General features: G+C 34.5%; 1 protein-coding gene and 1 pseudogene across 1 annotated transcript; one reads left to right on the forward strand and one right to left on the reverse strand.

Annotated features, from left to right (window-relative positions):
* The first annotated feature begins 739 nt into the window (after positions 1-739).
* Positions 740-1,175, forward strand: LOC123928254 (transmembrane protein 256-like). Its single transcript, XM_045983335.1, has one exon. It carries the CDS (start codon positions 759-761, stop codon positions 1,098-1,100), a length of 342 nt encoding a protein of 113 aa, XP_045839291.1. The 5' UTR covers positions 740-758; the 3' UTR covers positions 1,101-1,175.
* A 289-nt stretch (positions 1,176-1,464) lies between these two features.
* Positions 1,465-16,758, reverse strand: part of LOC123927585 — a 46,267-nt pseudogene continuing 30,973 nt past the window's right edge.

The following is a 16,758-nucleotide window of genomic DNA, read 5'->3' on the forward strand; positions in this document are numbered from 1 at the left end:
ATAATGAAACATATAAGATTTGGTCTACTCTCCTGTTCATTTCTTTTTCCGAGAGAGAGAGAAAGACGAGTGTGGGGTGGAGGGGAGGGGGAGAGGTAGAGAGAGAGAGAGAGAGAATCTTAAGTAGGCTCCATACCCAGCACAGAGTCCATGATCTCAGGACCCACCCCAAGATCATGACTTGAGAGGATCAAGAGTTAGGCATTTAACCAAGTGAGCCCCCTAGGTAGCCCTTCCCTATCCATTTTTGGAACTCAAGTTAGAATATCAAAATAAGTTTGGCATATGAATCCCCCAAAATATCTTGTCACCTACTGTATTAGAAATAGTTTTTTATTTTTTTTTTAAGATTTTATTTATTTATTTGACACAGAGAGATCACAAGTAGGCAGAGAGGCAGGCAGAGAGAGAGGAGGAAGCAGGCTCCCTGCCGAGCAGAGAGCCCAATTTGGGGCTCGATCCCAGAACCCTGGGATCATGACCTGAGCCGAAGGCAGAGGCTTTAACCCACTGAGCCACCCAGGCGCCCCCTGGAAATAATTCTTAGTGCCATATATCTCATGTATTATATCAGGCTACTCTAGATAGAAAAAAATATGATATAGTAGCTTGAACTGAATTCCCTAGGGTACTTGCAACAGTCATGGTCCAAATCAAGGCAATGTCTTGTGATGATTGAGATTCGATTAACTTTAATTTAAATTGAAAAAAAGTTTGTTAAAACAGTATGTTCGTCCGGCGCGTGACCGTCCACTGCCATGGCCGGGCCGGGTGTTGCTTTCCGCCGCTTCGGCGCCTTGTCCGGAGCCGGGGCCTTGGGCTTGGCCTCATACGGGGCGCATGGCGCCCAGTTTCCGGATGCCTACGGGAAGGAGCTGTTTGACAAGGCCAACAAACACCACTTCATACACAGCCTGGCCCTGTTAGGGGTGCCCCACTGCAGAAAACCCCTCTGGGCGGGGTTACTGCTGGCCTCGGGAACAGCCTTATTCTGCACCAGCTTTTACTACCAGGCTCTGAGTGGAGACCCCAGCATCCAGACTTTGGCCCCTGTGGGGGGGAGCCTGCTTATCTTGGGCTGGCTTGCCTTGGCTCTTTGAGCTTCCGTGTGTTTGCTTTCTGGGTCCTTCTTTACGAGAGTTAGAGCAGGGAGGGGATTAAAAGAGAAAGGCAAAAAAAAAAAAAAACAAAAAAAAACAGTATTTACAAAACACTTTTTCTATGAAAATCATGAGTGTATCTAGGTAAGGCAGAAGTATTTCTAGGTTAACAAAACCAGACTTGACTTTGGACTTTATTCTTCAAGTAATAAAGAATGGAGGGAAAAAATAGGTTATTTATAGAAACTGTCTATATATGTACTCAGAGGTATGAATTTGGTGACAGAAAAGAATTAAGAACATGTTAGCGTCTCAGAAGCAGTTCTCAAAAAGCTTAATTTTTTTTCTTGGATTTTAAGAATGCCTAAGATCCTTCTTTATCCTCCATCTTGGGAGCCAAGTAGTACTTTAAATGTCTCATATCAGCAATTTTATACACTACAACAAGGGGTACATCTGCAGACACATTGTTACTGGCAGGAGAGAGGAGATCAGCTTTTGTAAATTTCAGGTATCTCAGTGCAAAAGTTAGTGGAACTGGCTCATTCATCTCAATGGCAACAGGTTTCTCCTTTTTACCTACATTACTTGTTCATGACAACTTAATATTTCTATTTCCTAGTTCTTCACTGGTGTAAAATTTCACTCTGTCTTTTGCACAGGAAAATACCACAGCATCTCCAATATGACTGAGATGTCAGCATATACATGCAAATTCATTGGAAGGCATCTTTACTACACAGCTATACTATTGTTCTGAAATTCCAGGTTGTTCAACATCTAAATCCACTACCTTAATTTCATAGTCTGAAAACTTTTCTTGATTTATTGCTTCAAATACTATCGCCATGATGTCCATATTATCTTCAGCCCTTAGTATGATGATGTCTTCACTGACTGCATTGTATTTTGGACATGATGATGAGATTCCAACCCACAGGGGTGCCTGAGTGACTCAGTAGTTAAGTGTCTGCCTTCGGCTCTGGTCATGATCTGAGGGTCCTGGAATCAAGCCCCGCATGGGGCTCCCTGCTCAGCTGCAAGCCTGCTTCTCCCCTTCCCACTCCCCCTGCTTGTGTTTCCTCTCTCACTGTGTCTCTCTCTGTCAAATAAATAAAATCTCAAAAAAAAAAAAAAAATCCAACCCACAGCCAAGTTGTGGTACTAGTGGTTCATGTAGAAGGAAACCTTCAGAGCTCAGGGTGAGCTGCAACAGGGTAAAGTGGGAGGGGTCCATGCTCTACAGGTTTATGCTGCTGGAACTTATGTCCCAGCAATCCTCATTGTTGAGATCCTTAAGGGCTTCTAGCAGCTTTTTCAGGATGGAACCCTGGACCAGATGTGCCTGAAACACGGTGGCAGGGTCTCAAGGATGAGGCTACAAACTACTCATTGTTGGCATTATGTCAACTTAAGTGTCTTATTTTCATTTCATTGTGATTCCCCTAACTCAGCATGAACACTAAGGCTCCTTCACCCAAAGTTAGATACTTCTCATTTTTCCCAATCAGAAACTAATACAGAAAAAAACAAAGTGTTAGGCTGAAAACATAACATTAATTCAAAACACAGTTTAAACATAAAAATCGAGTTTTCTATGCAAATATAGTTACATGCATTTTTTAGAAGTTTTAGAGCTTAGTAAAAATGTTTTAATTTTCTGGGCCCCTGGGTGGCTGAGTAGGTTAAGCATCTGCCTTCAGCTCAGGTCATGGTCCCAGAGTCCTGAGATCCTGGACTCTGCTCAGCAGGGAGCCTGCTTTTCCCTCTCTAAATGTTTTAATTTTCTACATTATGTTTTCCATGAAAAAGATTATTTTAAGGTTTAGTGCTCTGAACACTAACATCTTTAATTCTATTCATAATCTGTGCTAAATCCAGAGTTTAAATTTACAGATTTCTCAGAAAAGTACATTTCATTTAAAAGACCATAAAGAGGGGCACCTGGGTGGCTCAGTTAGTTAAGCATCTGCCTTAAGCTTAGAATCCTGGGATCCAGCCTGGAGTAGGGCTTCTTGCTCAGTGGGGAATCTGCTTCTCCCTCTCTCTCTGACACCTCCCCACTCCCATGCTCTTTCTCTTGCTTTCTCTGTCTCTCAAATAAATCAATAAAAATCTTATAAAAAATAAATAAAAGACCATAAAGATCATAGCACTGCAGCTGGTAGGATCTGAATAGTTCTTAGGTTATTTTTCTACTGAAAATTCTAGAAATGAATCTGAGTTATGTGATGTAGATTATAGTTACAAAATTAATTTTCATTTTAAGGTTGGCAACCTTAAATTAAAATAAAGTTTTGGGGCATCTGGGTAGCTCAGTGGGTTAAGCCTCTGCCTTCGGCTCAGGTCATGATCTCAGGGTCCTGGGATCGAGCCCCACATCGGGCTCTCTGCGCAGAGGGGAGCCTGCTTCCTCCTCTCTCTCTGCCTGCCTCTCTGCTTACTCGTGATCTCTCTCTGTCAAATAAATAAATCTTTAAAAAAAAAGTTTCTTGCCTATTCTTGATAAATAGTTGTTATGAGGAACCAGATAAAAAATGAAAAAAACTAATTTACATTCTTAACAAGTGGTGTGTAAATATTCTCCATTCCCATTAACTGCCAACTCTTTTGGATGGATTTTCTCCCTCTCTCTCTCCTTCTTTTCCAGCTTTGCTGACATATATTTGACAAATAGCATGTGAATTTAAAGTGTACAGTGTGATGTTTTAGTATATAGAAGTATTGTGAACTGATCACCAGGATAAGCTAAGTTCACATATCCATCAGCTCACATAGTCATAGTTACTGTGTGTGTGTGTGTGTGTGTCGTTAGAACATTTAAGATCTACTCTTTCAGCAAATTTCTAATATGTATTCTCTCTTTTTATTGAGAAGCATGAATTGTCTTAAAACAAGAACTTCTCAAAATGGGCTTCACAACTTATTCCTATCAGAATTATCTTTTGTAGTCATCAAAAATATTTGTTTCTTGGCCTAATCTAAGTTTTTCCAAGCAGGAAAAACTAGGACTTAACTGTTGGAAATTGCGTATTCAATAAACTTTCTATAACATTACAGTGCACATGAAATTCACCTGGAAAACACCAACTATTTCAACATGATATATATTTCAAACCCTTGTGATCTTAGCTGCAAATTCCAGGCTACTCCTTTTAGAAAAATAAATGGTAAAATGTGTTTTCCACATGAAAAACATAAGACATGATTTTGAGTGTTAATTAGTTATGCCTAAAATAATTTTATATTATTTAATTTCAAACCTATGTTTAAGATTCAGCAATTTGGGGGCACCTGGGTGGTTCAGTAGGTTAAAGCCTCTGCCTTCGGCTCAGGTCATGATCTCAGGGTCCTGGGATCGAGCCCCGCATTGGGCTCTCTGTTCAGCAGGGAGCCTGCTTCTTCCCTCTCTCTCTGCCTGCCTCTCTGCCTACTTGTGATATCTCTCTCTATCAAATAAATAAAATCTTAAAAAAAAAGATTCAGCAAGTTTTCATAATCCACTTGCTTCACTAAAAAAATATTCGAAACTTATATTCAAACTTTTTGTCAAAAATATTGTTTCCTGTTATCACTTTCATCCAAGGTGATTTTGTTTATGTGTATATATTTTAGAAACACCTGTAGATGCTTTTAATAACATAGATCCTAAACTTGATGAATTTTGATATAAAAATTTGCCTTGATTCTTAGTTATAAAACCCAGAGAATTCTTTCTTCCTCTCTATGGTACAGTCACTGATTTTTAAAATATTATTAAGTGTTAATAAGTAGAAAAGAATATTTATGATAGAAATGTAACCAAAAACTTTTATTATTTATTTCATTAATTTTAGAGTTCCTCACTTATCCCTCCCCTGATTTAACTACACTTTTCTACTCTCAAATAAAGCCATTATGCAGAATTTTGTACTTATGATTCTCCTGCTTATTTAAAATGTTTACCAAATCTAGTTGTATCATTATACATTGCATATTGTACAGTTTTTAATGTTTTCTGTATTTAACATCTAATAAGAATTAAATTTTCTACATATTCTGTAATTTTCTTTATTTTTTCGACAAAATGTTTCTGAGAACTTAAATGTTTTAACCACTAACTGTTCTACGTTCATCTTCACTTGTGTATTACAAGTGACACGTAGTGTACGGTATGTAAAACATAGTCCGGATATATTACACAACATTCTTCTACCCTAATTTTTATATTTATTTGTGTTACTAGTACTGGAAAAGCTACTAGGAATTCTTACATATGTTTTCCAGTGATATGTACAGGAGTTTTGTTGTTATTTTATACTTAGGTGTGGGATTTCTACTTCATCTCTATACAGCTTTTTACCAGGTAATGACAATTATTTTTCTAGTAATATAGACATGTGGATTTTTCTGTATCTTTTTGTTATTTTAAGTGTTTTTAACAATTTGGAGAGTATGTGAAATTGTATTGCATTTTCTCTAGATACTTCATATTTTGATGTCTCTTTAGGACTATGCCTCATGAATTTCATTTTTCTCTTTGTATTTCATCTTCTTATTTGCCTGTTGCTAATGTATGTAAAAGTGATTGGTTTTGAATGCTGACTTGAAATCCAGAAAATTTGAAAAACTTAATAATTCCTAAAATTTTTCTAGATATTCATATAATTTGTAAATAATTTTTTTTCTATTTTTCTACCCTTAAATATTACTTATTTGAACTGGGTAGGATCCCCAATACAATGTTAAAAAGAAGTGGTGATATTAGATCCTCATATGTACTTTGAACATAAAAATGCTTTTATATTTTAACAACTAAATATAGTATTTGCTCTTTAACTTTGAAGGTACATGTGATCAATTTAAGGATGTTTCTTTTCATTTCCACTTTGTTAAGCAGTTTATAGCAAATGATTGCTGCTATATTCAACTTTTTATATTGCTTCTATTAAATTGTGATCATTTTTTCTTCAACTTATTAATGTGTTCTCATTAATTCATTCATAAATTTGCAACTTTTAATAAAAAATTGTCTTATAAACCTTACCCTTTTTAAAATACGAGGTTAGATTTGGTTTGCTACCAGTTTGTTTAAGTAATTTTCCATTCTAAATACAAATATTGTTTTCTTATACTTATCTGGATAGACTCTGTATCCAGCTTATATTAGTTATATAAAATAAATTTGGAAGGTGTTCTGTTTTCTCAAATCTTAATTGTTAGGCCTTTAAAGATATTCAGGCCCTAATTCCTGCAAATTGTGAATGTTGCATCTTGTGACAAAGGCAATTTAACAGATATGGTAAAATTAAAATTAAGGATCTTGAAGAAGAGATTGTCCTGGATTACCTAGGTGAGTCCTAAATGTAATGAAAGTTTTCCTCATTAAAGGGAGGCTGGAGGATATTTCACTGCAGAAGAGGAGGAGTTATGATGGAGCAGGCTGGGATAATGTGGTCACAAGCCAAGGACTGCTAGCAGCAAGTAGGAGCTGGAAAGACAAGGAATGTGTTCTCCCCCGGAGCATCAAGACGAAACTAACCCTGTTGACTTTGATTTTTAACTCTGTAGGACTCCCTTTAAATCTGTGGGCTCCAGGCCATTAGGAGAACAAATTTCTGTTGGTTTATGTAAGATTGTTGTAATTTATGGCAGCAACAATAGAAAACACATGCGCACATATTCTGTGTGTGTGCGCACATGTGAGTGTACCTGTGTGTGGATGTGTGTATGATTTGAGTTTGCCAGCAAATTTGTGAAAAGGCTTTAGAGTTTTGTTTTTGAAGGCTTTTTGTTTCCACAGTCAACTTTAAATGATTAAAAAAATATATTTAGCTAGATTTTAAAATGCATCCAGTGTTTATGAATGTTATATTTAAACTTTTAAATAAAGTATATTTCCCAGTTTTTTATTAGTCTTCCACCTATAATCATTAGGTTAAGATTTTTTGGTGAATTGTTAAAATGTGATCTATGAATAGTGATTGTTTTTTACAGTATTGTGTTCCCACTATAATTAGAGACCCATAAATTCTTGATTATGTTTTTGTCTATTTTTGCATCATATATTTTGAGATTATTGTGTTAAGAGCATAAAAATTGTGAGTTATATATCTTCCGCAGGAGTAGAACATTATTATCGCTATTAAGGGTGCCAAACTACTAAATGGTCACAAATTGATGTCCTCTTCCTTCAGGGCATAAAGCTAAATTACATTTATCAGCCATTCTTGAGGTTAGACATTGTCATGTAGCAGAGTTCCTGCACTTAAATGTAAGCAGGAGTTGGTGGGTATCACATCCATCCTGGCCCATAAACCAACTTAATACATCCCTTGCCTTTCCTATATGATAGCTAGACAACAAGTCTCAGGATGACATTGACCACCAGATTGTTAAGATGGAAAAGGCTATGTAAACCAAGGTTCCTGAATGCCTGTGTGAAGCAAAACATCCTGACTTTTTAAATTACCACCAACTAGCAAATCCTACTCTGAAATATTGCGTGAACAAGAAATGTTTCATTTTTTATTGGGTTAAACTTTCACTGGGTTAAACCACTGATATAAATGGGCTTGTCAAAAATGTACATTATGTTAATTTTTATGTCCCTCCTTAATTTCTACCAATATGTTTCTCTTGAAAGTTTATTCCATCTTTATGTGTTTAAATAAGTTAAATATTAGTATTTTATAGTTTGTAGTTTTGAATTCCATTTGAGAAGTTTTGTTATGATTCTGGTCCCTCCTGTGCTTACCATCTCTGATTCACATGCAGTGTCTTCTTGTGTAATTTGTTATTTATGAATATAACCTCAAGTTTTGGGGGAAACTAGGTGGAAAGTAGTTTCCAGTTTGGAGGAAACTAGTTTGGAGGAAACTAGATGAAAATAGGTTCATTCTGAAAGAATTTTCTTTCATGTCTGTAAAACATCTTAGGCAATTATTATTGGGAAACAATGTTCCATAAATATTTTTGTGTTTCTTCATACTCATGAGTTTCTGAGCAAAAATTACTGGTAACTTGGTTTAAAATATATTACAAGGGCAAACAACTCTTAGAAGTAAAATGGTAACTTTAGGAGAAATTAGAAACATCTTTTCTGGAACGATTTCTTTACATTCCAAAGGGCAACTTAATTGACTTTGGGAGTTTTCATTTTTTTCCCCAGAAGGGATTGGTTTACATTAGAAAGATAACGACTCTCCTGTCCTAGGGAGGGAAGGATGAGGAACTATATAAGCTCCTAGGTTTCATAGGGATGCCTGGGTGGCTCCGTTGCTTATGCAACTGCTTTTGGCTCAGGTCATGATCCTGGAGTCCCAGGATCAAGTCCCTCAATGGGTCTTGGCTCACCTGCTTCTCTCTCTGAACCTCCTCCTTCTCTCGTGCTCTCTTTCTCTCATTCTCTCTTTCTCAAATAAGTAAATAAAATCTTAAAAAGAAAAGAAGAGAGGGGTGCCTGGGCGGCTCAATGAGTTAAAGCCTCTGCCTTCCGCTCAGGTCCTGATCCTGGGGTCCTGGAATCGAGTTCCGCATCAGGCTCTCTGCTCAGTGGGGAGCCTTCTCCCTCCTCTCTCTCTCTGCCTGCCTCTCTGCCTACTTGTGATCTCTGTCAAATAAATAAATAAAATCTTTTAAAAAAAAGAAAAAGAAAAGTAAAGAAAAAAGAGAAAAGAAAAGAAGAGAAAAGGAAAGAAAAGAAAAGAAAAATCTTCTAGATTCATAATACAACATCACCCTTCTCAGGTAAGGAACCCCCTGTTATGTTCAGGCTACATTTGACTGCCTTCGCGTTAAGCAATGAGTGATTAACGCGTGCCCATCCAATTTAAGAGGTGGTATGAATAATCTATCTCTGATTCAAAAACCTTATGTTTTTTTCAGGAAAAAATATAGATATGAAAATTTAAGTGGACTATTTTTAACTAAATCCTTTGCTTGGAGTAGTGCGAATTCATTCCGCACATTCACGTGAAGTCTAGCCTTTGGTTGTTCATTTTCAGGGGTATTTGTTTTCTACTCCACTGAGTGCCAAATTAGGCAATTTTCCCAGAGACCTGGAACACAGGCTTATTCCTACTTCACCTTTACACCGAATATTTGGAAACATAAATTCCATTTTAGTAACTATTCTTTCTTATATTATACAACTTTAATGGAATTCTCCCTTGTATGCCATCCACGCTGTCCCTAAAACCTATGAAAATTAAAATGTGCTTCACTTCTGTTGGCAAATACCCTCATTGCTAAATCCTTTTGTTCATGCTCTACTGAATTTTCTGAAATTCAGGAAAGAGTTTTTCTTTCCATTAAATTTCTATCCTTTCTTGCCAACTCTTTAGTTCCTTTAAGTTTTATTTTCCAAAAATCAAGGTTATTTTCCGTTGAACAATTGTCATGACTGGTGGTCTATCAGATTGACTGAAATAGATAAAGTTCCTGGAGTCCTCCTGTTCCTTAACCACCCCCCCAAAAAGTTGGTTAACTATTGTTTTGAATTTTTATTTTTTAATGTATATGTAAGAGAGAAGGAGTAGGTGGTACACAGAGGATTTTTAGAAGAGTGAAATTCTGTATACTATAATGGTGGATATATGTCATTACACATGTCAAAATCCATAGAATGTAGAACACAAAAAGCAAACATTAATTTCAACTAATAATTTTAGCTAACAAAAACATAGCAATATTGGTTCATAAACTGTAACAAATTTACCACACCAATGCAAGAATATTAATAATAGGGGAAGTTGGTGGAGAGATTATAGGGTATATGAAATCTCTGTACTTGCTCCTCAATATTCTTGTAATCCTAAAACAGCTCAAAATAAAGTTACTAGTTAAAATTCTTAAAAAATGTGTTAACTTTTTCACTGAAAGTTCTTCATAAAGCACTTCTGAACCTTGTGGACTATGATTCCATTACAGTTTTATAAAAAGCAAAGAACTTATGGATTACTTTCTACTACTTTCATTGTCTTTTATTTCATTAAATCTATTTTTAGAATTTAAAAATTTGATTCTAAAGTTGTTAGTCATTGAAAAAGATTTCACAATTTAAAACGCAGTTATTTTCTTGGTATCAGTTAATCACCACCCGGTGAGATTGTAAGCAGTAGGTATGTATTTTGGCCCTTGACAAATTTAGACAAACTGCCTTGCTTTGCCTCATTACCAAAATAAAATCTCTGAATTAAGAAACCAAAAAAATAAACTTAAAAATAGAATGATATTTTTGAGAGAACAATTATTCATTTATATAAATCAATTTCTTTTAGAATATATGTCAATTTAAAATATTGAAACTATGAAATAACTATGAAATAAAAATATGAGATATTCATATTTTAATTTAAGCTCCTATTGATATGAATTTCATAAAGTATAGATGTATAAAATATTATCTTTTTAATGTAATTTTGAATATGCAAATCTGTATCCAATGTTTTTAATTTTAATGTAACATGTAATCAAAGAGATAATCAAATATGTATTTCTTAACTTACAAAAAAATGCTAAAATTCGTTAATATAAACACCTTCTATTACACCTTCATCAGTTTATGTGATTGAAAGTAAAGTAACTCAGATATTCAATTTTTATTCATTTGAAGCTTTAAAAACACTAGTAATATAACTTCCTAAAATACAATGTTTGAGACTTAGAGAATAATTCCTTAAGTGTATTTTGAGTAAAGACACAGATAATGATTTTATATAAACTAGAATCATACAGATAATTTTTTTAATTGACAAAAGAAGACCTTTTCTAGTATAGTCGATTTTATAAACTAAAGTTGGAAAAGATTGGGTAGTTTAATGGATTTCCTTCATTGCAGTTCATTCTTTAAAGCAATAAAGGCCAAAATTAGATCAATTTCATTGAGCAAAGTACTAATTTAAAAAATTACCTTCAATTGTCTACATTTAAGAAAATGGTGATATTCCAAAGATAATGATAAATGAGGCTGGACTGATATAAAATTTAATTACCGTTTGATAAATTGCAAATTTCTTTAATATGCCTTAGTTACAAGTTGTCTTTTTGTATAATGGTTTCAAAGCTGAATGAGACCTAATTGACTGAAGATTGCTTCAACATAACTTGTTTTTCAAACGTGAGCAGGCCATAATATTTTATTGTTCTTGATTCAAGCTACATTGAATGCTAAAACCTTGTCACAATGTTTTCAAATGAAAGATTTTAATTTTTGTAACTTTAGGGGTTTTTCTCCATAAATTTACATTTATTTGCATATGAACAAGCTTAAGAACTGTGTAATTTATGTCCACAGTTTTATCTATTCATATGTGGAATATTTAATATTGCCAGAGAAAACAGACGGTTATAATTCAGTCTGTATTTTATACTGACTTCATAAACTATAGGAACACAGTAAAATAGATGATGGTTATTAAAATTCACAGAAACAATTTTGCAAACTACAGTCCAGTATCTGATTTACAGAGAGAAAGGATTCCTAGTAATTTTGGATTATCATTTAGGAGTACCTGAATAACAACTTTTTATGAGCCTTATTCTTTCTGTTTTTAATTATTTTGTGGAATGTACTATTAGTTTATTGCATATTAAATATTTCCATAATAGGCAGATCTTTCAATATAATGTTTTTAAAATATGTAAACTCGAGGAAGCTGTGTGGCTCAGTCCTCGAGCCTCTGCCTTCAACTCAGGTCAGGATCTCAGGGTCCCTCACTGGGCTCCTTGCTCAATGGGAAGCCTGTTTTTCCCTCTCCCATTTCCCCCGCTTGTGTTCCCTCTTTCACTCTCTCTCTCTGTCAAATAAATAAATAAAATCTTTAAAAAAATAAATGAATAGGGGCGCCTGGGTGGCTCAGTGGGTTAAAACCTCTGTCTTGGGCTCAGGTCATGATCCCAGGGTCCTGGCATCAAACCTCCACTGGGCTCTCTGCTCAGCAGGGAGCCTGCTTCCCTTCCTCTCTCTGCCTGCATCTCTGCCTACTTGTGATCTCTGTCTGTCAAATAAATAAATAAAATCTTTAAAAAATAAATAAATAAATAAATAAAATATGTAAACTTGATAAGATTTTGTATGAAGTGTTAACTCCATCTTCTTTTACAAAGCACAGATCACATAATGAATTCATCATAGAGTCAACTCTTTTGTCATTGATCTAGCTAGGGTTTATTGATCTGTACTCTAATATATATTTAATGTCTTTTGATTGTATAGACCAACTTGTTTTTTGTTTTACACAGACATTATTTCATTTAAAATCTCGTAATGATATTTGTTTGAATTCCTCTCACTAACTTGAACTAGTTTTTAACCTCTTATAAAACACAGTTATTTTGTAGGGTTAAATACAATTGCAACAGAATACTAATATTTTAATATTACTATTTGTGTATATATTATTAATAATAATGTTGATTTTTGAGGTGTGATGATATCAATGCCTGTAAGAGGCATTATAAAATGTTATTCTAACATTATGAATTAATATTGAACATGTTCTCAGTGTTTGTAAGATGTTATGTCAAGCAGGTACTATTATACACATTTTGTAAGTGAGAAAACTATAGCCTGGGGATCTTAGGTAACCAACCATGTAGGTCAGACTCTCCAGCCCATCCTTTTAAACACGCCACTGTACTATATCTTTAAAAAATTGTGAAAGATGATACCTCTTAACTGAATATTTTATGATGCCAAACTCTTGCTATAGTTTTATCTTCTCACCATTTCTTGGAGAGAATTCTGTGCTAAATCTCTTACAAAAGGATCCTTATCATTTTATTTAACATTTTAAAATAAAACCTTCAAACATATGTAATATCGGCAAAATTTGTAATAAACATCCATGTAGTAGTTATCATCCAGGTTCAGCAATAATCATCTCCTGGCAAATCTTGCCTCATCTATACTTCTATCCATCCTCATATCATTTTAAAGCTAATTTCAGATACCGCGTTATTTTATCCATATATATTCCATTTACCATTTCTCTCCTATCTACCTATCTACCTGACATCTTCTTCTGTAGTATTACCATAAAGCCACATTATACCATGAAAACATTTATTTCTTTATAACTTTAACCTCTATTATCGTCAGTGTAGAAAATTCTGATTTTTAAAAATATATATTTTACAGTATTTTTTAAAAGAAAGATTTTATTCAGATTTTATAAATTTAAAATATTTTGTTTATTTGAGAAAGAGAGTGTGTGAGAGAGAGAAAGCACAAACGCGGGTTATGGGTAGAGGGAGAAGGAGAAGCAGACTCCCCACTGAGCAGGGAGCCCAAGGGGACTAGCTCATAGGACCCTGGGATCATGACCTGAGCAAAGGCACATGCTTAACCCACTGAGCCACTCAGGCACCCCAATTTTTACAGTCTTTATTTTGAATCCAGACTCAAAAAAAAAGAAAAATCCCCACATGTGATTGGCTAATATCTTGTGACTCTCTTCATCTACAGATTCCCTCTCCATCTTTCTCTGTTTTGTTTTCTAGTTAATTTACTTTATAAGAACCTGGGTTGATTTTACTGTAGAATTTCCTTTTTGCATCTGCAAACTGCAGTATCACAGATGGAGTCCTATAAAATTTTTGAAAATGGTTCATTTTATTTAATGTATTAAATTCAGGCTCAGGGGTGGTGGAATGTTCTTTCTTCATGTGACCGTAACATATCCATGCCTCTCTTTTTCTGAGGTTCAATACTTAGATTCACCATTTTTTTAAGAATTGCAAAACTGTGATATTTAATCCCATTATGCTTTTTAATTTAGTACCTAAAATTCTTTAACTGAATAATTACCTTCATTAAATTTTGAGTTATACTGGTACTTAGCTTATTATGGAAACCGAGAATAAATGTTTAATTCTTTTTCTTAACTTTACAATTTTTAAAATAATGTTAATTCATTATATACTTCAAAAATAAATTGTGTGTGTGTGTGTGCGTGCACACCTGTGTCTTAGTCTGTTCGGGTTACTGTAAGAAAATTACTCTAGATTGTGTGACTTAAATAACAAACATTTATTTTTGTTTGGAGATTGAAAAGTCCAAGATTAGGGCATGGTACATTGGTGTCTGGTAAGGATATCCTTCATGGATTACAGATAACCATCTCACTGTGTTCTGACATGTCAGTAGGGGCAAGAGAGCTCTTTGAGGTCACTTTTATAAGGACCAAAATCTCTTCAATTTGTAGTCTCTCATGGTCATTTATCCCAAATATTCTACATATTATTATCACATTGGTGGGTTAACATTTCAATATAAGAACTTTAGGGAGATATAAACATTTGGTCTACAGCAGTGTGTGTGTGTGTGTGTGTGTGTGTACACACATATATTACATACACACACACACACACTAAATTTAATCATACACTACATTTTTTTGGTCTCAATCTATTGCTTTTATTATATTTTTACCTTAATGGAATGATGAATGCCCAATGGAATTCATCCCAAATGGGGGGCGGGGGTTTGAGCCTTTAGACTGGCATAACAAGATGTTTCAGGCTCCAGCTCATCCTATTTTACTCTTGCCCAGACTTGAAATTAGCCATTTCTCCAATAAATATTTTAATAGGAAACAGTATTTAGAGGCCAGTATTTTGACATTGGAAATACTCATGACTTTGAAGCAGTCCTTCTTTCTAGTTCCTTTCTTTCACCACTCAAATGGACCAAAACATAATATGTGTTTGCTTTGTTGTCACTTTGGTTTTTTGGTGTTTTTTTTTTTTTTTTAGCTTTAAGATAAAGCATAATAGCATAATATGAGTTAATACTAGATTTTCAGTTCAAATTCATAATTAAAGAGTCTTTGCTCAAATCTTTCTATCTTATATCTTTAAGCTGTCCAGAGAAAAAACAAATATAATCCATAAAGAAGCAAAGATATTAATTACATTTGACTTCTCATCAGAAATTATATATGACATCCAAAAAATCCTGTCTTTTGGAATCCATGCCTTTATATATTTCCTTTCCTTCATTGAGATGTTTAACTTGCTTATAATTAATAGAATATGGCAAAAATTAATAGATTGTCATTTCTATAATTATTTTATATTATGTACAACTCCATTTTGCTAACAAACACACTGTAGATTTCCTCCTTTGCTGGCTTTCAGTAATAACCTGCTACAAATCTTAAAGCAGAATGGAAATGACATGAAACCAGCAACATGAAAGAAGTTGAAACCAGATATTTTCCCAGTTAAGCCTTCAGATGAGAACCCAGCTCTGACTTATACCTTAATTTTAGCTTTGTTGAACTCAAGCAGGGGACTCAGTTCAGCTTTGCCCAGACTTCCAATCACAGAAAACATATATGATTTTAAGTCACTAAATACGTGCTAATTTTGAAGCAATAGAAAACAAACATTATGTAAGCCAGAGGACAGTGGGGCAACTCTAAATTCTTTTAAAAATTATCAACTTAGAATATTCTACTAAGTAAAAAAAAAAAATCTTTCAAATTAAAAGGGAAATAATGACTTTTTCAGACAAATAGAAGACAAATTTACTGTCAGTAGATAAGCAATACAAGGAATGTAAAAGGAGTTCATAAGTAAAAGAAACATATCAGTTGGACATTAGTTTTTACTGAGATAAATGAAAAATACTAGAAATTTTGGAAAAAATGAGACATAAGGGACTTTTCTTATTTTTAATTTCTTCAAAAGAGTACAAATTGTAATAATGTATTATTGGGTTTTAATATATGTCAATATATGAAATAAAACATATGACAAGAAGAATTTAAAGAATAAGAAATGGGAAATAGAAATATATTAGTATGAGATTTTCAAAGCCCATGTGAAGTGGTATTATATTTGAAGGTGGACTGTGATTGCTAAAGATGTGCATTACAGGGGTATTTGGGTGGCTCAGTCAGTTAAGCATCTGCCTTTGGCTCAGGTCTGGTATCAGGGTCCTGGGATCGAGCTCCACATCAGGCTTTCTGTTTGGCATGGAGTCTGCTTCTCCCCCTGTGTGCTCTCAATCTCTCTCTCTCATTTTCTTTCTCAAATAAAGAAAATCTTAAAAAAAAAAAAAAAATGTGCGTTGCAAAATAGAAGTAAACATGCAGAATATAAAAATGTCTATTACTGGTAAACCAATATTTGAAATAAAATTGAATCATTACAAATATGTAATCTAAAGGACAGGAAAGAGAAAAAAAAAACAAAAAGTAAAGATGTGTCTAATAAAAAAACAACTAGCAGGATGTCAGATTTAATTGTAGCCATATTGAAACTATATTAAATGTAAATAGTCTTGGGTTGCCTGGGTGGCTCCATGGGTTAAAACCTCTGCCTTGGGCTCTGGTCATGATCCCAGGGTCTTGGGATCAAGCCCCACATTGGGCTCTCTGTTCAGCAGGGAGCCTGCTTCCTTTCCTCTCTCTCTGCTTGCCTCTCTGCTTACTTGTGATCTCTGTCTGTCAAATAAATAAATAAAATATTTTTTAAAAATGTAAATGGTCTTGAAATCACAATACAAAGTGATAGGCTTCAGATTTCATTAAAAAATGTCCATACTCGGGGCACGTGGGTGGCTCAGTTGGTTAAGCAACTGCCTTTGGCTAGGGTCATGATCCTAGAGTCTCAGGATCTAGTCCCACATCAGGCTCCCTGCTCGGCAGGGGATCTGTTTCTCCCTCTG

Source organism: Meles meles, chromosome 17 (genome assembly GCF_922984935.1).
Source record: "Meles meles chromosome 17, mMelMel3.1 paternal haplotype, whole genome shotgun sequence".
Classification (NCBI taxonomy): Eukaryota; Metazoa; Chordata; class Mammalia; order Carnivora; family Mustelidae; genus Meles; species Meles meles.